Source organism: Schistocerca serialis, chromosome 6 (genome assembly GCF_023864345.2).
Source record: "Schistocerca serialis cubense isolate TAMUIC-IGC-003099 chromosome 6, iqSchSeri2.2, whole genome shotgun sequence".
NCBI lineage: Eukaryota > Metazoa > Arthropoda > Insecta > Orthoptera > Acrididae > Schistocerca > Schistocerca serialis.
The window spans coordinates 540,774,475-540,797,384 of record NC_064643.1 but is presented as its reverse complement, the minus strand read 5'-3'; the positions used below and the strand labels follow the sequence as shown (position 1 = coordinate 540,797,384).

The 22,910-nt window shown below is 41.4% G+C and overlaps 1 protein-coding gene across 1 annotated transcript in view; it reads right to left on the bottom strand.

Moving 5' to 3' along the window:
• The window catches only part of LOC126484489 (neural-cadherin-like), a 351,697-nt gene that overhangs the window by 187,295 nt on the left and 141,492 nt on the right, over positions 1–22,910 (bottom strand). The window contains exon 6 of the mRNA XM_050108024.1: positions 22,152–22,277. Within this exon, the coding sequence (XP_049963981.1) occupies positions 22,152–22,277 (126 nt within the window). The remainder of the gene's footprint in view (positions 1–22,151; positions 22,278–22,910) is intronic.

Sequence of the window (22,910 nt, the reverse complement as noted above, 5' to 3'; positions counted from 1 at the left end):
TCTCCCTCTACCGGTCCCTACATTTTCTCTCCTTCTCCCGTTCCCTACATTGGAAACACCTCTTCACCACCAACTCTACCGATGAGATTTAATGCAAAACCAGTATCCACGTTCCAGAAATCTAGCAGGATCTCTAGTCCCTCCTCAAATCCTTAGGTCCATCCCAGAACCTCTCCTCTGAGTTCATCTCCTTCCTCACGCCCCCCCCCCCCCCCCCCACCCCCCGCCACTCCCTGCATTCCTACCTTCTATGTGCTTCATAAAATCCATAAACCCAACCTCCCTGGATTCCCCATTGTGACTAGTTAGTGTGCCCCATACAGGAAATCTCTAATCTTGTGGACCAACATCTCCAGCCTATTACCCGTAACCTACCCTCCTATGCAAAAGACACCAATCATTTCCTCCAGTGACTCTCCACAATTCTTGTTCCTTCACTACCTAGCACACTGCTCACCACTGTTGATGCCAACTTCTTCTACACTAACATTCCAGATGTCTATGGTCTTGCAGCTATTGAACACTACATTTCCTAATGCCCAACTGATGTCAAACTGATCCTTCCATACAGCCTAGCCACCAGTGGTTGTCATCTCTGTAGTGACAAGCAGTACCTCTCCAAATGTATTCATATTTTCACTGAGGCCTTCACAGAATCAGAATTACCCTCCCAGTCTTGTCCAGAAACAGATATCCCATGCCTTTATTCTCCAGTCACCTACCGCCTATCACATACCCACTAAGTAGCCATAAAGGAAAACTGCTCTTGCAGCTTGGTGCCACCCAAGTCTGGAGCAAATGAATCCCATTCTCTGTCAGAGTTTTAATTGCTCCTCACTGAGCCCTGAAATGAAGAATATCCTTCCCAACCCTCCTACTGTGGTATTCCACCACCCACTGTGCTTACACAGTATCCTTGTTAGTCCCTACTCCCCGCCCTCTTCTCCTAGCCCCTTGCCTTATAGCTCATATCCCTGCAACAGGCATAAACCCAAGAGGTGTCCCATACATTCTTCCATTATCAACTACTCCAGTCCTATCATAGACATCTCTTACCATATTAAAGGCAGGGCCACCTTGGAAAGGAGCCATGTGATCTCCAAATGAAGTGGCAGTCACTATGATGCTTCCTACATGTGTATGATAACTAACACGCTGTCTGTACACATGAATGGCCATTGCCAAACTGTGGTCAAGAGACAGCTGGACCATCCAGTTGCTGAACATGCTGCCCATGTAATATGCTTCAATTTAATGGTTCTTCACAGCCTGTCCATTTGGGTTCTTCCTACCAACACCAGATTTTCTAAATTGCGTGGGTGGGAACTCTTCCTACAAAACATTCGTCATTGCCAGAACCCCTCTCCCCCCCCCCCCCCCCCCCCACCTGGACTCAACCTTTGCTAGTCCATATCCTCCCTCTACCTGTTCTCTTTCTATCTCACCAAACTACATATTTGTCTTTTCCCCTTCTCTACTTCTCTCATCCCCTCCTTTCCCAGTACAGCCTCCCAACACTGCACCTAGCAGCTCTGCCCTGTCCCCACAATGTCCCTGCATGTTCCCACAGGCAGCACAGCATCTTCCATCACCCCTACTCTGCTATCCCTCCCCCTCTTGGTACCATGACTCCTCCTTACTCCCACCACACACCCCACGAGACTTCTGCTCATGTCAGAAGTAATCACAGCTGGTCTGGCAACTGGAGACAGTGGACATGAGTGTGTCAGTTGTGCTTCTGTGAATGTATGTGTCTTTTTTATATCAAATATTTTAGCAGTGCTTTTCATTATATCTGTTTGCGATTCAATGCCTTCTTTATACCATAAGTAGCAAACTATACAGGGTGTTACAAAAAGGTACAGCCAAACTTTCAGGAAACATTCCTCACACACAAATAAAGAAAAGATGTTATGTGGACATGTGTCCAGAAACACTTAATTTCCATGTTAGAGCTCATTTTAGTTTCGTCAGTATGTACTGTACTTCCTTGATTCACCGCCAGTTGGCCCAATTGAAGGAAGGTAATGTTAACTTCGGTGCTTGTGTTGACATGCGACTCATTGCTCTACAGTACTAGCATCGAGCACATCAGTACGTAGCATCAACAGGTTAGTGTTCATCACAAACATGGTTTTGCAGTCAGTGCAATGTTTACAAATACGGAGTTGGCAGATGCCCATTTGATGTATGGATTAGCACGGGGCAATAGCCGTGGCGCAGTACGTTTGTATCGAGACAGATTTCCAGAATGAAGGTGTCCCGACAGGAAGACATTCGAATCAATTGATCGGCGTCTTAGGGAGCACGGAACATTCCAGCCTATGACTCATGACTGGGGAAGACCTAGAACGACGAGGACACCTGCAATGGACGAGGCAATTCTTCGTGCAGTTGACGATAACCCTAATGTCAGCGTCAGAGAAGTTGCTGCTGTACAAGGTAATGTTGACCACGTCACTGTATGGAGAGTGCTACGCGAGAACCAGTTGTTTCCGTACCATGTACAGCGTGTGCAGGCACTATCAGCAGCTGATTGGCCTCCACAGGTACACTTCTGCGAATGGTTCATCCAACAATGTGTCAATCCTCATTTCAGTGCAAATGTTCTCTTTACGGATGAGGCTTCATTCCAACGTGATCAAATTGTAAATTTTCACAATCAACATGTGTGGGCTGACTAGAATCCGCACGCAATTGTGCAATCACGTCATCAACACAGATTTTCTGTGAACGTTTGGGCAGGCATTGTTGGTGATGTCTTGATTGGGCCCCATGTTCTTCCACCTATGCTCAATGGAGCACGCTATCATGATTTTGTACGGGATACTCTACCTGTGCTGCTAGAACATGTGCCTTTACAAGTACAACACAACACGTGGTTCATGCACGATGGAGCTCCTGCACATTTCAGTCAAAGTGTTTGTACGCTTCTCAACAACAGATTCGGTGACCGATGGATTGGTAGAGGCGGACCAATTCCATGGCCTCCACGCTCTCCTGACCTCAACGCTCTTGACTTTCATTTATGGGGGCATTTGAAAGATTTTGCCTATGCAACCCCGGTACCAAATGTAGAGACTCTTCGTGCTCATATTGTGGACGGCTGTCATACAATACGCCATTCTCCAGGGCTGTATCAGCGCATCAGGGATTCCATGCGACGAAGGATGGATGCATGTATCCTTGCTAACGGAGGACATTTTGAACATTTCCTGTAACAAAGTGTTTGAAGTCATGCTGGTACGTTCTGTTGCTGTGTGTTTCCATTCCATGATTAATGTGATTTGAAGAGAAGTAATAAAGTGAGCTCTAACATGGAAATTAAACATTTCCGGACACATGTCCACATAACATATTTTCTTCCTGAAAGATTGGCCGTACCTTTTTGTAACACCCTGTATTTTCCATAATTTTGAATTTATGTTACAATTTGTTAGACTTTCCTTGAATAGTGTACACTTTGGATGGTTGCAGATATTTGTATTTGTCTTTTCTCATAAGTATGTCTTTAGATAGTGTACCAATAATTTGTTGTTTGATTCTTTCTTGTAGGCTTAATTTCAGGTTGCAATATTTGAAGCACAGCCTCATCTTTTTTCTTCAGGTCTACTTTTGCACAGATAACATGACAAAGCATTTTAAATTTCACTCACATGATGCCTTTAATTGGTCTGTTTTTTCAGCAGCATTCATTTGTATCTTTCTCCATGCAGTTTACAGTTTCTGCAGATGATGCTAAGGATATAGTTCCACACACTTTGACTCTCCTTCCTGGTTACATATTATATTTTTCAGTCACTTTGTTAATGATTTTAAAAGAGATGCATTAGTGATCACCATATACAGTCCTAGTTTTACAATCTGGCACATTTTGAAATTGTTACTAGAAATATTTGTAGAACTAAGAATCTCAATGTTCACATTTAAATTACAACATATCTTTCTGCAGTCGATTGATTTCTGCATTGAGACACTGACTTCAGCAATTACCTCCTCACACAATAGCAGTAGTTACCTTTATAGTCATAGTCTGTTACTTTCCCTGTTTTCACCATATTTTCACTGCAGCATTCAGTGCACTTGTTGTGTGTTAGTAGCTCACAATTTTCCTTCACTGAACACTCAACACATAAGACACACAGCTAAAGAATTACTGACACATCTTGAGTGACTGTACTAAAGTAAGCAATATTCTAATTATATATAAAAACAAATTTGATGTGACTTACCAAATGAAAGTGCTGGCAGGTCGATAGACACACAAACAAACACAAACATACACAAAAAATTCAAGCTTTCACAACCAATGGTTGCTTCATCAGGAAAGAGGGAAGGAGAGGGAAAGACAAAACGATGTGGGATTTAAGGGAGAGGGTAAGGAGTCATTCCAATCCCGGGTGCGGAAAGACTTAACTTAGGTGGAAAAAAGGTGTCTTTCCGCCGTCCACCTAACCTTCGTAACCTCTTAGTTTATCCCTATGAAATCCCCAAACCACCTTCCCTACCCTCTGGCTCCTACCCTTGTAACTGCCCCCGGTGTAAAAACTGTCCCATGCACCCTCCCACCACCACCTACTCCAGTCCTGTAACCCGGAAGCTGTACACGATCAAAGACAGAGCCACGTGTGAAAGCACCCACGTGATTTACCAACTGACCTGCCTACACTGTGAAGCTTTCTATGTGGGAATGACCAGTAACAAACTGTCCATTTGCATGAATGGACACAGGCAGACAGTGTTTGTTGGTAATGAGGATCACCCTGTGGCTAAACATGCCTTGGTGCACGGCCAGCACATCTTGGCACAGTGTTACACTGTCCGGGTTATCTGGATACTTCCCACTAACACCAACCTGTCAGAACTCTGGAGATGAGAACTTGCCCTTCAGTATATCCTCTCTTCTCGTTATCCGCCAGGCCTCAACCTCTGCTAATTTCAAGTTGCCGCCGCTCATACCTCACCTGTCTTTCAACAACATCATTGCCTCTGTACTTCCGCCTCGACTGACATCTCTGCCCAAACTCTTTGCCTTTACAAATGTCTGCTTGTGTCTGTGTATGTGCGGATGGATATGGGTGTGTGTGCGAGTGTATACCTGTCCTTTTTTCCCCCTAAGGTAAGTCTTTCAGCTCCCGGGATTGGAATGACTCCTTACCCTCTCCCTTAAATCCCACATCCTTTCGTCTTTCCCTCTCCTTCCCTCTTTCCTGATGAAGCAACCGTTGGTTGCGAAAGCTTGAATTTTGTATGTATGTTTGTGTTTGTTTGTGTGTCTATCGACCTGCCAGCGCTTTCGTTTGGTAAGTCACATCATCTTTGTTTTTAGGTATATTTTTCCCACGTGGAATGTTTCCCTCTATTATACCAATATTCTAATTAGATATGCATAAGAAAATAGCATTTAATTCCCACATACAAGGGTAGTTTGAAAACTTCTCGGACTGGAATAGAAAGAAACGACTTACCTTAGAACTTTTTATTTCTCAATGTAGATTCCCTGTACACTGATGCACTTTGTCCATCTGTGTTCCAGTGCCTTGGTCCTATCTCTAAAATGAATTTCTCCAAGCATGCAAAATATCCATCAACTCCAGTTGTCAGTTCTTCCTTTGTAGAGAATTTGTATCAAATAAGACCAGTTTACCAACAATTTGTTTCTTAGTTCATGATTTTTGCCATGGAAACAACACTTGCATAGCCTTCCTTGCCACACCCAGTCTTTTCCATGTATCTTTTGCTGTAGTTAGTCTGGAGGTAAGTGTAGTATTCGCCCATAATTGTTTGACCAGTGGGAAGATAATCTGTCCCATAACTGTGTGGCTTGTGGGAAGATAATCTATCAGCACAATCATTTTTGCCTCCTTTCGTATTTTATATTGTATTGCCTTTGCTTTCTTTGGTGGTGGTGAATAAGAATATTTTCACTGCTCTGATTGTTGTTTCATTTGTGGGGTATAATAGTGGTCCCAAGTTTCATCTGCATTCACAAACTAGCAAAAAAATTCTTGTTGGTTGCTTTGAAAATGATTCAAACGTCATTTGGACATTTATATTCTGATGTGTCTCTGATCCTCTGTTATAAATCATGCAAACATCTAACAGCTAATTTTCTCATATTGAATTCCACCGTTAAAATGTGGTGTGCTATTTCAGATGACAGCCCAACAGCTTCAGCAGCGTCTCACACTTTGACTCGGTGCTCCTCCATGACCATTTTATGCACTTCTGCAGTAATTTATGGGGTAGTAGCACATCTTTTCCAACCATTATGGGAATCATCATTTAAGCTATCCAGATTAAATTTTAACTCATTTGTCCCATTGGCAACAGTTGAATATGAAGGAGCAGAGTCCCCCATTGTGTTCTCAAAATTGACATGAATTTCCTTTGCATTCATATATTTCTTTATGAAGCACTTAATCACTGGTTGCTTCTCAATTTGTTCTATCTTCACAAACTACTACATAGAAACAACAACAGAGAGATGTTTGCACTACAGATCTCTACACAGTGCACTGTCACACCATGTGTCTACTCATGAAGAACAGCCTGTTATTATGTGGGATCCTCTTTGCACTGGCACTGACATCTAGTAGTGATACCACAAACTTTTCAAACTACTCTCACCTATGGCTACAAAAGACACATAACTACACACAATTAATGGGAGTACATTAGTAAAATATGTTTAATTTTTATAGAAATACTGTGATAATTATGAACCGCTGAATACAAAGAGTGTGAGAGAGAACCTACAGAGCATTGAGAAACATTCCATATATTCATTAATGCTTTATATGTTGTATTAGTAGAGCTTTTAGTTCTCTTTTAAATGTATTAAAGTTTAGTATTCTTTTGATCTTATATGGCAGTGAACTGATGAAAATTTCTGGCTTATAATACATTGTCCGAATATATTATTTTAGTGGTATGTACCTATGAAAGTTATTCCTGTTCCTTGTTTCATAATTGTGAACCCCACTGTTCATCAATGAAAGTCTTAATGATTCAAATATTTTCAAATATAAAAATAGTTGGCAAGGTTATGATTTTAACTCTTTAGAAACACCTTTATGTTACTCTCTGTAAGCAACACCTTTTTATCTTACATCTTTTTCTAAAGTTTAAACGACTGTTTTGTAAAAGTAGTATTTCCCCAGAACAGCCAAAGAAACTGGCAGATCTGCCTAATATTGTGTAGGGCTCCCACGAGCATGCAGAAGTGCCGCAACATGACATAGCATGGACTCAAATAATGTCTCAAGTAGTGCTGAAGGGAACTGACACCATGAATCCTGCAGCGCTGTTCATAAATCCATAAGAGTACGAGGGGATGATGATCTCTTCTGAACAGCACGTTGCAAGGCATCCCAGATATGCTCAATAATGTTCATGTCTGAGAAAAGTTTGGTGGCCAGTGGAAGTGTTTAAACTCAGAAGAGTGTTCCTGGAGCCACTCTGTAGCAATTCTGGATGCGTGGGGTGTTACACTGGCCTTGCGGAAATTGCCCAAGTCCATCGGAATGCACGAATGGATGCAGATGATCAGACAGGATGCTTATGTACAGGTCACCTGTCTACCAACAACACTCATGTCAGGAACTTCAACGAAATTCATGCCAAGGGGACAAACCATCAATTGATGGTACTATTGGATGTGTTGTGTTGTCTGCGAAAAAATTTGGGAAGGAAACTGCCCGAAATGTGGTGAGACGGTTCATGGCTCCTGCATCATGATAACACACCTGCACATTTGTCCCTGTTGGTGTGTAACTGTTTTACAAAAAATGAAATCACTGTGCTGCATCCTCCATACTCTCTAGACCTGGCCCCTTTGGACCTTTTTTTACTTCCAAAGTTGAATACACCATTGAATGGACGAAGATTTGCACCGATAGATGAGGTAAAAGAAAATTCGCAGACAGTCCTTCATGCAGTCCAGCAAAAGGCATACCAAGACTGCTTCTGGAAGTGGAAACGGCGTTGGGAGCAGTGTATCAACTGTGAAAGAGAGTGTTTCGAAGGAGACCATGCACATTAAGTAAAATGTATGTGTAGAAAAATTTTGTGGACAAATTTTTAAACAGATCTCGTACAATACTTACTCAATACTCAAAAGATTGGTATATTTCTGTATTCAATGTCACTATTGAATTTGTCAGTTATGACTAATCAATGCTTTTTGCATCATTCTGTGATGTTTTTAACAAGGTATTCACTATGCGTTTTTTTGATATCTTGGGATAAGCATATACAAATGTTGAAATTATAAAAAAATTTTATGACTTATCATGATGTGCTGCAATTGAAATTGATTGCATTAATAAGGTTGTTCATGATATCAGCTGTTGGTGGTTTAGCATGGTTTTCAATGAATGCTTACAAGTTGCGAGACACCATCTACTGAAAATATATGTTGATGAGCCAAAACATTATGAGCACCTGCTTAATAACTTAAAATACATCACTGATATTACATTTCAGGAATCCAACATTTTGTTGGTAGATTTGTGGAGGTGTGTGGCATTAGATGTCTATACACAGGTCATGTAATTTACATAAATAACAAGGCACTGATTTGCATATGCGGTGATGGCGCCCAATAGTGACCTAGATGGGTTCCATAGGATTTATATCAGGTGAGTTTGGTTACTGAGACATCAACTGGAGTTCACTATAAAGCTCCTCACACCACTGTGGCATGGTCCTGTCTCTGAGACATGGAAAGTTATACTGCTGAAAGATGACATCATCGTTGGGGACCACATCAAGCATGAAGGGATTCAGGTGGTTCACAGGTGCCAGCTTGTCTTTGATTAGTACCACAGGTACCACATAAGTGCAGGGGAATGTCTCCCAAAGCATAATACTGCTCCCACCAACCCGCATCCACGGTTTGCTGCATGTTTCAAGCTGCCATTCACCTCAATGATGGCATTTTTTGAAACGACCATTGACCTAGTGTAGCAAACATATGATTCACCCAAAGAGCCGATACATTTCCATTGATCAGTGGTTAAATCCAGAAGTTAAAATGCCGACTGCAGTTGTAATTGATGATGTTGTTGGGTCAGCATGTGAACTTGTAGGTGTGATGTGCTATGGGGCCCCATGTTCAACAGTGTAAGATAAACGGCGTGTTCTGAAACACTTGTGCATGCTCTTTTGGCAGAGAAACCACCATTTGTACTACTTTACAGAGCAGACAAGTCTCCAAACCCAATGTTCTGTGAAGAGCCATGGACGTCCAGCCATTTAGCGCCTAGTGGTAGTTTCACTTTCCTTCTACCTCTTATTGTAGATGCTCATGACAGTAGCATGAGAACATTTGACCAGCCCACTGTTTTTGAGATACTCGATCACAGGCTCTGTGTAATAATAATAATCTGCCCTTTGGTAAGGTCTCTTATGTTGATGGATTTCCCCATTTGCAGCCCATATTTTCGCTAGGGAGATCCTCTGTCCATGTTTGCTCTGTTTGTGTACTTCAGTTACCATGTCACATGTCCACAACACCACCAGGCAGCATCTAATGTCACAGCGGGCAGTGTTCGTAATGTTTTGGCTGATCACTAATAGATTCTTCTAGACTAGTGTGGGGTATTTTAACACAATTACAAGTTTCAGAGGAGGTATATACAATACTTCCTCAGTACTCAGCAGGTTGCTATATTTCTGTATTCAATGTAAGAATTAAATTCTTTTAGATGTGATTGATCAATGCGTTTTGCATCATCCTGTGATGTTTCTAACAAGTTATCAACATTTTATTTTTTGACATCTTAGTTGTAAGTAAATAAAAATGTTGAGATGATAAAAAAATGACTAATCATGATCTGCTGCTATTGAAATTAGATGCTGTTGATGGTTTAGTATGACTTTCAGTGAATGCTTATAAGCTGAGAGACACCATCTACTGAAAATTTATCAGATTCTGCTGCTGTAGTCACTGTCTATCCCTTAAACACCAAAAATCATTCTATATGTTTTTTATGTTTTCTGTCTTCCTATTTCTGCTGAGGAAGGAATTTTTAAAAATTCCAAAAGCTTGAGATTCATCCCTTGAATTTATTCTAGTATTCAGCAAGTTTCAATATCTATCAGCCATTTCTCTTACATTTCATATATTGGTAATAATTACTAATGGCAAGATTTTCATGTAGTTTCATAGATTTTCATGTAATTCCATTTTGTTTTGAGACTATGTTTTTTTTATGTACAGTCCATCATTCACCTTCACTATGTACTGCGAAGTCGAATACCAAAAGGAGCAAGCGATATTTGAATATAACACATACACACTGAAAACAATGGTAGAATGAGCTGTCTTCGTCCAGCATATTCATCTGTCCATTTTTAAACTAATGATACCATTGATACATGATGCTATCACTACACACATGGTGCACAGACATCATGAATTTCATGAGAGATTCCAAGAGTACTAGCATAACAATACTAGCTTGAGTAATGGTCTATAATGAGGAAAGTTGGAAGGCAGGACATGTGGAAGGAAGGAGAGATATTATAATGCTGGAAGGAGAGGAGAATGGATACTGGGATATAGAAATGCATGGACGATGCTGAAAGGAATGTGGAACCAAGGGCAATATATATGTAGGATGAATGAGGAATGGAGACAGGTGCAAAAGAAACCACCATCAAATAAAGAAGATGCAACATCTCTAAACTGTATGCAGTTTCTTATAGCTAACTTATGACTGTTGTCTTGCGGTGAACCGAGAGGCGATACAGTATACATTATGTATTATGGGGGAAATCCTCTTGGTGTGTGCAGCATAATTGTTTACACTCATGGTATGAATTCCAGTTGACTGAGACCTCCTTAACTGTATTTAAACAATGGAAAATCCAGGATGGAATGTAACAATATTATGAAAAGGATAGTTACTACTCACCATATAATGGAGATGCTGAGTCACAGATAGGCACAACAAAAAGACTGTCACAAAATAAGCTTTCGACCGACAAGGCCTTAGTCAAAAATTGATGACACACACACACACACACACACACACACACACACACACACACACATGCACACTCACACAAATGCAACTCACACCCACATGAGTGCAGTCTCTGGCAGCTGCAGCCACACTACGAGAAGCAGCAGCAGCAGTGCGTGATGGGAGAGGCAGCTAGGTGAGGGTATGGAGGATGCTGGGTTGTGGAGTGGAAGGGATAGCAGAGTAGGGGTGGGGGATGGTGAAATGCTGATGGGGAGTGTACAGGGATGAGTTGGAGACAGGGTAGGGCAGCTAGGTGCAACCGGGAGGTTAGATGGAGGGCAGGGGAGAAGTGGGGGGGGGGGGGGGGGAAGCATATGGAAAAGGAGAGAAGTAAGACTGGGTGTGTTGGCAGAGTAGAGGGCTGTGTAGTGTGCAATGCTAGAATGGAAACAGGGAAGGGGCTTCATGGGTGAAGTCAATTACTAAAGAAGGTTGAGGCCAGGAGGGTTACAGGAATGTTCAATATATTGCAGGCAGGGAGAGTTCTCACCCGCGCAGTTCCGAAAAGCTGGTGTTGGCGAGAAGGATCCACATGACACAGGCTGTGAAACAGTCATTGAAATGAAGAACATTGTGCTGGGTGGTGTGCTCAGCAACAGGGTAGTCCATTTGTTTCTTGGCCACAGTTTGTTGGTGGCCATTCATATGGACAGACAGCATGTTAGTCGTCATGCCCGCATAGGATGCAGCACAGTGGTTGCAGCATAGTGTGTAGATCACATAACTGGTTCCCCAGGTAGCCCTACCTTTGATGGGATAGGTGATGTTTGTGACTGGACTGGAATGAGTGGTGGGGAGGATGTATGGGGCAGATCTTGCATCTAGGTCTGTTATAGGGATATGGGCCTTGGGGTACGGGGTTGGGAGCAGGGGTTATGTAGGGATGGATGAGTATATTGTGTAGGTGTGGTGGTCGGTGGATTACCTCTGTGGGAGTAGTGGGAAGGATAGTGGGCAGGACATTTCTCATTTCAGGGCACAATGAGATGTAGTCAAAACCCTGACAGAGAATATCATTGAGTTGCTCTAGTCCTGGGTGTTACCGAGCTACAAGGCAAATGCTCCTCCGTGGCCAGATGGTGAGACTTTTGTAGGTGGTGGGAGACTGGAAAGGTAACGCATGGGAGATTTGTTTTTGTACAAGGTTGTGAGGATGATTACAGTATGTGAAGGCGCCGGCTGAAGTGGCCGTGCGGTTAAAGGCGCTGCAGTCTGGAGCCGCAAGACCGCTACGGTCGCAGATTCGAATCCTGCCTCGGGCATGGATGTTTGTGATGTCCTTAGGTTAGTTAGGTTTAACTAGTTCTAAGTTCTAGGGGACTAATGACCTCAGCAGTTGAGTCCCATAGTGCTCAGAGCCATTTGAACCATTTTTTTATGTGAAGGCCTTAGTGAGACCCTCGGTATATTTCAAGAAGGTCATTTGTCACTGCAGATGCAAAGACCATGAGTGGCTAGGCTGTATGCAAGGGACTTCTTGGTATGGAACAGGTGGCAACTGTAGAAGTGGAGGTATTGCTGGTGGTTAGTAGGTTTGATACGGACAGAGGCCAACATCTAGAAAAGTGGCTTGTGGGGTTGAGTAGGGCCAGGTGAAGCAAATGGGGGAGAAGTTGCAATATATCTCATGGGAACATTGGACAAATGAAAGTATTGTGTGTGAATCATATCATTTGTTTAATAGTGGAGGGACAAATATTCTTGATTGTGACAGAAAGGGTCATCAATCTGCAGTCAACTTCAGACTGGTGCAGCAACTTGATGAAATACTTTCTGAAACCCAGTGCTTTATAATGTCTCATATGTCAGACAACTTTATGCTTACTTCTTAGTATGTTGTAATAGACATTTGGTTCTCCTGGATGTTCGTAAGTCCTGCCAAAGTCATTATCGGTGCAGAAATTAATGCTCCATATATAAATCTTTGGTGAAATCCAATAATGTGTAGCCAGCTCCAGGTAGTGTGACGTGAGATTGTTCATAATCCACTGCTTATAAAGGCATTCTGAACTCTAGTTGGCAGAACCAGGTGAGTTGCTGGGAGCACCACCTATCTTGAGTTAACACACCCCATAACCTATTTGACTTAATAATGACAATATCTTCTGTGGCAGGATCAGTATCATTATCTAGGCAAGATACAAGATCCCTCCCCCCAGGGAATGGTTGATATGACCAAAAATGTCCAGGACAATGATGGAGGTGACAAGATAGCTGAATGAGGAGAAGTGGAGGTGGGTGTCTCACCCAATAGTTCCTCCACAGGAAGTGCATCTCCAGATACAGTTGTGGCAGGGAGGTTGAAGATGTGTCATTCATCTGCACCTCAAAAGGTTGCACAATGTCCTTGGCGTCAAATGCATGGATGACAGAAACAGGGGAATAAAGAGCTATCATGTACCTCTGCAGCATCTTCTTGCAGGACTGCATCATGATGGGAAGATGTCTGGAGTGGCTCCAGGCTGGAGCCAATACTGGAAGAGGCCAAGCTGTTGCCAGCTTACTGGATTGCAGGCAAGGGCAGAACTGATTTGTGCATCAGACTAGGCATGTGCCATATACTTCTGTGTCAAACATCATGTGGCCCTGAATGGCTGTGACAACTCTCAGAACACATTCTAGAAACTAATCATATGTTTGGGCCCAGACGTGGTGCCAACTGCATATTGGAAATGGCTGCTGGACATCAGATGTTGTTGTGCCAGCTGCAAGAGATACAGCAGTAGTATGCGCTGCCAGTAGCTATGAAGGATAGGAGCTGATGATTGGCCCTGGACTGGGGTTTTCTTGTATGCAGATTAAAAAAAAAAAAAAAAGCTTTTAGTGCATCTTCCTTACTGGTAGTAATGATAGCTTTGATCATTTGCATTTTGAATGTGTGCACTAAATGCTCAGCTTTGCCATTAGAAGCAGGATAAAGAGTAGCACAAATCATTTGTTGGATGCCATTGTTTCTGCAAACAACCAAATGGACCGAACTTGTGGCCCACTGTCTGAGACCAAGATGTGAGGAGCAACCTCTATGGATAAGATATTTCTTAGAGAATAAATATTTGTGGTTGATGCAGTAGTTTTTGAGCAAACTATGGTATATATGGAAATTTAGAGGATAAATTGTTGACCACTAGCCACATGTCATCAAGGAAGGGGCCAATGTGGGTGATGTGGATGTACTGTCATAGTTGCTGCAACATCAGGCGCGGTGAAAACAGGTAACACAGCCACAGACAGCAAGTTGTGTGTGCCTGGTGAGTAAAAGTGCCCCACACCAAGTGCCTTGGTGTGCGTCATTTACAAGCCGTTTGATGCGGAGTGGGGTCACATAGGAAAGGAGATTCAACATTTGTCCTATGCAAGTGAACAGACAAGTATATCACTAACAGCTTTTAGGTGATGTAGCAAGTGCAAGGTTTGAAGTTCAGCAGCAATTTTAGTGCACAGATGTTCAGGTAAGCCCAAGGTGATGAAATAGAGGACTTGTTTGAGTGTTTGGTCCTCTACCATGGCTTTAGCTCTCACTTGCACAGTGGTGATGAGGAATCTGTCAAGAACATCTTGTAGCTCCCTGTTGATAGCAAAAGAAATTGGCTCCTATTGACTGAAGTGAGCTTGGGAACCATGGGGAGAAGCGAGAATGCATCTACATTGACATGCTGAGAGGTGGATCTATATTGGATTTGATAACGGAACTTGTTTAAGAATAAGGTCCATCTTTGGAATCGCTGAGCTGTTTTCTCCAGTATAATACTATGAAAGCTGAAGAGGGTGGCAAGTAATCAGGTGATATTTCATTCATTAGAGGGAATTATGAAATTTTTCAATGTGAAAAATGGTTGAGTGCTGCTTTATCTATTTGGCTATTACTGAGTTGAGTCGGAGGTAATGTTTTTAGGTATAAACAGTGGAATTTTCTGTGCCATCAGGATTTTTGTGCAATAAAACTGTACCAGTGCCTTGTTGCAGGAAGCATCAGTCACAAGGGCCAATTGTTTACTGGGGTTGAAGGTAGGTAGGCGAAGAACACATTGAAGGCCATGCTTTAAGTGTTCAAAAGCCTGTTGGCAAACAGTAATCCACTGAAATTTAGCACTTTTTTCAGAAAGTTGAGAAATTTGAATACCTGTGATACCTTGGGCATATGTTGCCCATAATAATTGGCTTTTTCCAGAAAGGACTGTAATACTTTAAAGATAGTCATTGGAGGAAGTCTGATGGCAGCTTTGACATTTTTATTCAGTGGGCATAAGCCATCCACATTAAGGATGTGTACCATGTAGTCAGCCACTGGTTTAAGGAGTTCATATTTCTTTAAGTTGTAAGGTGCCATTGTGTTGTAAGATTTGGAAAAGAAGGCAAAGATTGTGTAGATGTGATTATCTGATTTTCCTAGTAACAAGGATGAGATCCAGGTTGTTAGTGCAGGACAGGGCAATGAGTAAACTGTTAACATGTAATGATGAATAACTGCAGGGGCACTATTCATGCCAAAAGGGAGGCAATTGTAGTGACAGAGGATGAAAGAGGACCGATGACCCTGAATTGCTGGAAGCTTCATATGATGGTAGCTATAGATACCCTTCTGCTAATATCAGTTTTGGAAAAACATTTTGCTACTACTCTTGCCGTGAAATGCATCCCGAGCTCTGTCTGGCAGGAAGGTTATATTCAACATATTCTGGGATGCTAGAAGTCTCTTATTCATACATTGTATACAATGTGGAATGACAATCAGTTCTGAAACTTGCTGGGTAAAAGCTGAGTAAATGCATTAGTGATGTGGTCTCTTTATTACCAACGTAGTGTTTCTGTACAACAATGCTCAGATACACTCTGCATATCAAACACAAATTTTTGCATCATTCAGGACTTATCTTTAATATCAGTCCCACTTGGTCTCAAGTGATTTTCACCACTTCAAGCACAAAAAGTGGCTTGATTCCCAACATTATTACTCCAACTAAGAATTCCAAGATTGCTGTCATGGGCTAGCTGCAGCTCTTTTGTACAGACAGAAGTTTTTAACACATTAATACCTATAAATATTGAAATATGAATGATGATTAGGTAGAGAAGTAATACAATGGATAGTGTAACAATTTTCCTAATAATTTTGCTTTAACAACCCCAGTAAATTATTTGTAGCCTAACAGAGGTTATTTTCCAGCTAGTGAGGTGATTACAGGTTCCTAATGTGAAATAATTTTGATGAAGGTAAGCACTAAAAACATGACAGTCAGATGCTTTTAAAGACCACCTTCCTGAGGAGCTATAGTGAAGATACATTTCAGAGAAAATGTGCAGAATATCACAGGAGTGACCATGTGATTGTGATTTTAATAGGGGAGGATTTCAATTTGTCACCTAAATAACAGATGAGTAATGGTAAAATGATTAAAAAAGTTACCAGGACAGGGATTCATAAGAGATTGCTCTGAACATCTTTTCTGAAAATTATCTTGAGTAGTTAGTTACACAACCTTCAGGTAGAGCAACTTCTTATATCTATCAAAACTAATAGATCAAACTGTTCAATTCAGGTAGGACTGAGGAAGCATTTAGTGACCATAATGCTGTTACAGTATCAATGGCTATAGGTACTAAAACCAATATTAAGAAAGGAAGGAGAATATTTTTAATTATAATTTTGATAGGAATTCTTTTTCAGGTCATCTAAAGGATCAGTGTCAGACATCCATATCTGGCGATGAAGATGATGAGTATCAATGGACTTAAAAGGACTGCACAATATGCTTCAGACAGACGTTCTAAGCAAGATTATGAGGAATTGGGCAGACCTGTCTTGGTTCAATAGCAACTTAATAAAGATGCTATAAACACAAGGAGAACTGAAATCACAGATTTGAATAAATTCAATGCCTTATTGACAAAGCAAAGCTGAATGAAACCAAAATGAGTGTAAAGAGAGCTATTCAATGGTAATTAATCTGATGAAAAATCCTAAGAAGTATGATCTTGCAAAAAGTCAGCAAACTGTATGTAAGCTCGGTCATCAGTTTGCACTGAAATGGAAAAGAACTCAGAGGGTCAAAACAATAAACTCAATCTTCAAAAATTGTTTTGCTGCAGAAGATCTTAGTACATTTCCTCCATTCAACTATGCCATGAATGCTGGAATGACAAGGCAAATATTGTTTTTGTGTGTGTGTGTGTGTGTGTGTGTGTGTGTGTGTGTGTGTGTGTGTGTATTGAAAAGTTCTTAAAGGAAAATAAATAAAGCACAACTCACCAAATACACTGGGGGAGAGTAGATGTACTGATAATGGTTTCAACATCGTCCGCCAACAGATAGTGTAGTGGCATAGCTACCAGAGTGTCATCTGTGTCTACCCTTTAATAAGGAATGCTCACAGCTAGAAGGGTCAGTGGGCTGCAAATGCATGAAGCAAGCAGGCAACCATGCCATGAAAACACACTTGTGCTTCCTACAGCCACTGAGAGAGTTTGAAAGAGGTCAAATTGTGGTCTTCTACGTGGTGCACAGGTCTTGTTGGAGAACTGCCATACAAATTGGATGTGCTGCATCAGTTGTGGAATGATGCCTGTATCAGTAGTCACATGAACATTTTGAGACCCCTAGATGAGGTTCTGGAGGTGCATGCAGCACAGATGCTCACCAGTACTATTGTATTGTAAGGGCAGCAGTGGTAGATCTTACAGGTATCACAGGACAGATGCACTATGTGATCAAAAGTATCTGAGCACCTGGGGCTGAAAATGACTTACAAGTTCCTGGCACCCTCCATCGGTCATGCTGGAATTCAGTTTGGTGTTGTTGCACCCTTAGCCTTGATGACAGCTTCCTCTCTCACAGGCATATGTTCAATCAGATGCTGGGAGGTTTCTTGGGAAATGGCAGCCCATTCTTCATGGAGTGCTGCACCGAGGAGAGGTAACGATGTTGGTCGGTGACATGGCATGAAATCGGCATTCCAAAACATGCCAAAGGACTTTGATCAGGCCAGTCCATTACAAGGATGTTATTGTCACATAACCACTCCACCACAGGCCATGCATTATGAACAGGTGCTCAATCGTGTCGAAAGATGCTGTCCCCATCCCTGAATTGCTCTACAACACAGTGGGAAGCAAGAAGGTGGTTAAAATACCAATGTATGCCTGTCAGATCACCACATTTTGTACCATGATTCGTCACTCCATACAACAGTTTTCCACTGTTCAATCGTCCAATTTTTACGCTCCTAACACCAAGCGAGACGTCGTTTGGCATTTACTGGTGTGATGTGTGGCTTATGAGCGGTTGCTCGACCATGAAATCCAAGTTTTCTCACCTCTAGCCCAACTGTCATAGTACTTGCAGTGGATCCTGATGCAGTTTGGAATTCCTACGTGATGGTCTGGATAGATGTCTGCCTATTACACAGTAGAACCCTCTTCAGCTGTGGGCAGTCTCTTTCAGTCAACAGATGAGGTCAGCCTGTACGCATTTGTGCTGTACATGTCCCTTGATGTTTCCACTTCACTAACACATCGGAAACTGTGGACCTAGGGATGCTTAGGAGTGTGGAAATCTCAAATGCAGATGTATGATGCAAGTGACACCCAATTACCTTACCACGTTCGAAGTTCGTGAGTTCTGCGGAGCGCACCATTCTGCTCTCTCATGATGTCTAATGACAACTGAGGTCGCTGATATGGGGTACCTGTCATTAGGTGGCAGCATAATGCACCTAACATGAAAAATGTACGTTTTTGGGGGTGTCTGTATACTTTTGATCACATAGTTAAGAGGGCTTGTGAGCCCAGATGTGTCAACATGAATTTTTGTGAACCGTTATTAAGACTAGGTCTAAGAGCACCCACACCTGGAGCTGGGCTTCCACTCATGTCACAGAATCGGTGTGCATGGCTTGATTGGTGTCTTCAGAGGATCACTTGGAAGGTGAAATGACATGCCGTGTTTTTCAGCGATGAAATCGAGCTCTGGCTGCATGAAAATGGTGGTCGTTTGCATGTATGATGGTAGGCCTGGTGAATGCTGCCTCATAGATTGCATTCATCTGAGACAAACTGGCCCCTCCTGGGGTCTTTTGGTCTGGGGTGTGATATGTTACAACTCTCATTCACCTTTGGTATTTCTGGAGGGGATACCAACCAGTGCTCGGTATGTGCAGAATGTTGTTAAACATGTTCTTTTGCCATTCTTGCAGCAGGAAGGTGATGCGTTATTCCAACAGGATAATGCTTGCCCACACAGTCTGTGAAACTTAATTTGCTCTGCAAGATGTGCAGCAACTTCCCTGGCCAACATAATCTCTGGAATGGTCTCCAAACAAGCACATGTGATGGGATGAGAAGTAACTCAGCGACTCGTCAACCAACTTGTACAGAACCATATGAACAGGTTGAGCAGGTTTTTGTAATGTCTTCCAGGACATTCAACTGGATGCCAGAGACAGCGTCTTCATTGCTGCATATGGATGTTACACTTTGTACTAATATGGTAACTCAGAATTGCTTGTGCTAATGAACTGTAAATGTAATCTTTCATGTTCTCCACATGCAATTTTGCAACAACAAATCTTGACTACACTGGAAACCCCTTCAAGGGTGTACATTTTCATTTTTCCTTTCAGGCAGTGTTATTGAATTGCTGAGGATTTGATAGGTGCAGATGATGGGGAAGGGGAGACAGAACAGAGGAAGAGGGAGACTAAATAGAAGAGGATGTGAGTGCAGGATGGATGAAGTTAGGGCCATAGGGCAGTGTTTGAGGCAGGTGTGAGGCAGATGCTAGTGGAGAATAAGGCCTGGAGGATTATGGGCAACTCTCATCTATGCCAGTCAGAGAAAATAGTGTCTTGGAAATGGATTCAGATGCAATGAGCATTGAAGCGGCCATTGAAATCAAATATGTTGTTCCCAGCAGCATGTTCATCCACTGAGTGGTCAGCTCTGCTGTTGGCCATAATTTGACAGTGGCTATGAAGCCACTACAGTGTAATGAGCAAAGCATCACACATCATTGCACATGCACAATGCGTGAGTGACTTTTTGGGTGGAAATGATTAAAATGCTGGTACAGTTGATAGTTAGTGGGCTTGATATGAGTGGAGGTCTGGATGAAGCCATTAGATATGAGTGGAGGTCTGGATGAAGCCATTAGGGAGGTGGACGACAATGTCCAGGAGGGTGGCATATTGGCTTATGAGGACCAGATGAAGCAGGTGGTTGAGAAGGTGTTGAGACACTGAAGGAATCTTCATAAAGTGTCTTGGCTCTAGGTACAGATCATGAAGATACCATCAATGACATCTGAAACAGACAATGGGTTTGGGGTTTTTAGTAGTTAGAAAGATTTTCTGTATATGGCCGATAACGAGGTTGGTATAGAAGGGTACCTTGTGACTGGCCATGACCATGCTGAAGATTTGTTTGTATATCTTCCCCTCAAAGGAGAAAAACTTATGTGGTAGAAGGGTAGTTTGTTAGATATATAATGAGCAAGGTGGTGAATTTGTAGTTGAAAGGATTTTGGGAAAGGTAGTGTTCAATAGTGGCAAGACCATGGCGTGGGGGATGGTCTGTAGGGAGTTGGTGTCAACAGTGACAAACAGGGATCCAAATGTTTATGAGGTGAGAGCTAGTGAAAGAAGTGGTTCACATTTTTTATATGAGGCATTCAGGCTGCAGGTAATTAGTAGGAGGTAGTCAATGAGAGCTTCTTTCAGTATGAACACAGTAACCAGCTACAATGGTGTGTTCGGGGTTAGGGTTATAGATTTAGGCAAGCAAGTAGGAGCTTGGTATGTGGAGGTAGCTGGAGTTAGGAGGGAGGATTTGGGGGAGATATTCTGTATGAGCCTAAAAATTTGAGTTGAGAATGAAGGTCATTCTGGACTTCTGGGATGAGATCACCATGACACATCTTTTCTGTGGAAGAGGAATAAAAGATATAGAAGAACAAATCAAATATCCTGTGTACTATGCAATTAAAGAGTAGAAGACATGAATTTAAACCCAGAAAATCCTATTTCCAAGCAGGAATCATTAATTATACTACTGTGCCAAGAATAATAATAATGATGTATGGAAACTTTTCTTAGATAAGTACAAATAATGTGGATTTTCATTTCTAAATTTATCTTGTACTTCATTTCAAGGTGTGACAGAATATGACACAAGCCATATCACAGGAGATACTTCTGAGGTGTCAGAAGTAATATGAGTATTTTAATCATTTTTCACCATAATAATAATAAAACGGTATTTGAACCATCTAGTAGCAGTCTATCATAGGCTGCCGACACAACAACGGGCTCCGAGTGATTGTAAAATGGTGTACATCATTCCCATTTTATTAAGTATCCACATAATTATAGGCCTGTATTGTTGTAAAATTATGTAACATAACTGATACCAGAGTATGATGACCTTCTTGGAAAAATGGAAACAACCTCTAAAATATAGGAAACAACACAGATTCTGCAAAGAGCAATATTATGAAACTCAACTCACTCTGTCCATCCATGAGTTCCAGAGGACAATACAGAATAGCTTCCAGTTTAATGATATGGCTTCCAGAAAAGAGTCAGTAGAATTCTGCAATGTGCCAAGACATCAAAATATGATATTACGGAATACTGGATAGCACTGCTATTGGATTCAGGACTTTCTAGCAGACAGATCTCTACACATTTTTCTTCTATGGGGTAAAATCAACAGAGGTAAAATTAACTCGAAGACTACTGTAAGAGAGTGTTATATTGCCCTTACTGTTCATAATACATATAAATTATCAGTCAGAATAGTTCAGAAGCCTACAAGATCGTTTGCAGGTGATATTTTAGTTTTTAAGGGAGTTGCAACGCCAGAAAATTTTACCAAAATGCAGGAAAATCTGCAGTGGATTGAGTTGTTTGGTGCAGGGACTGGCAGTTGACCATCAAAATAAGTATGGTTAGCAGCATAGCCCATTTGTAATTGTATCAAAATGAAATTTCAGTTTATTTGAATTTGACATTTATTTACATATTGGTATTTACTCTCTGTCAAGATTTTAAAATCCTGTTGAACATATTTGTAAATCATCTTGATTTAATATAATTTATGTTATCTTACCACAGTTATACTAACCTTATTTGTTGAGACTTCACCTGTTTCTTCATCAACAGTGAATTTAGTTCCCTTTTGATTAGGTTGTTGAACAATGGAATATTTCACCTGTCCATTAACTCCCTTATCTTCATCTGTTGCATGTACCTGTACAAAAATTTCTCTAATCATACCCACATTTAGAAACTGGCAAGGCAGTACCAAAGGAAACAAGATGATACTTATCTTAAAGAAAATGTTATGAAAAGTTTTGCAGCAAGCATAAACAGTAGATCAATACCCCCTTTTTGAATAAAATTAACCTACTATGTAAATGTGAACTTGTATCTGAAATTAATCACAGTAATTTAAACAGTATTGTCATGAAGTGTTTGGTCAGTTGTAGCATATTTTTTCTTTGGTGTATTACTAAACAGCCACACAGTTCTGTAGATGTTTTCGATAAAATAATTAATATATTGTAAATAAATAATTTCCAAAATGTTTAAGGTACCACATATCAGTAACACAGGTTGGTATTTGTTCAGACAGTTGTTGTTTGGAGCGTTATAAATGTCATAACCATACAAATCTTCATCTTTTCTGGACATGGCTCACCTCTGGAATAACAGTGTGCTGTATCTCAGCTATGAAGGTATGTCTTCACTGACATTCCTTCACTGCATGATTAGATACTTGCTCTCCTGAAGTTGATGGACATCTGCACAAGTTCTTCCCAATTACTTTTTTATAACTGGCTTCAGAAATACTGAGCCTTGTGGTTATGTTGCTACCATTATT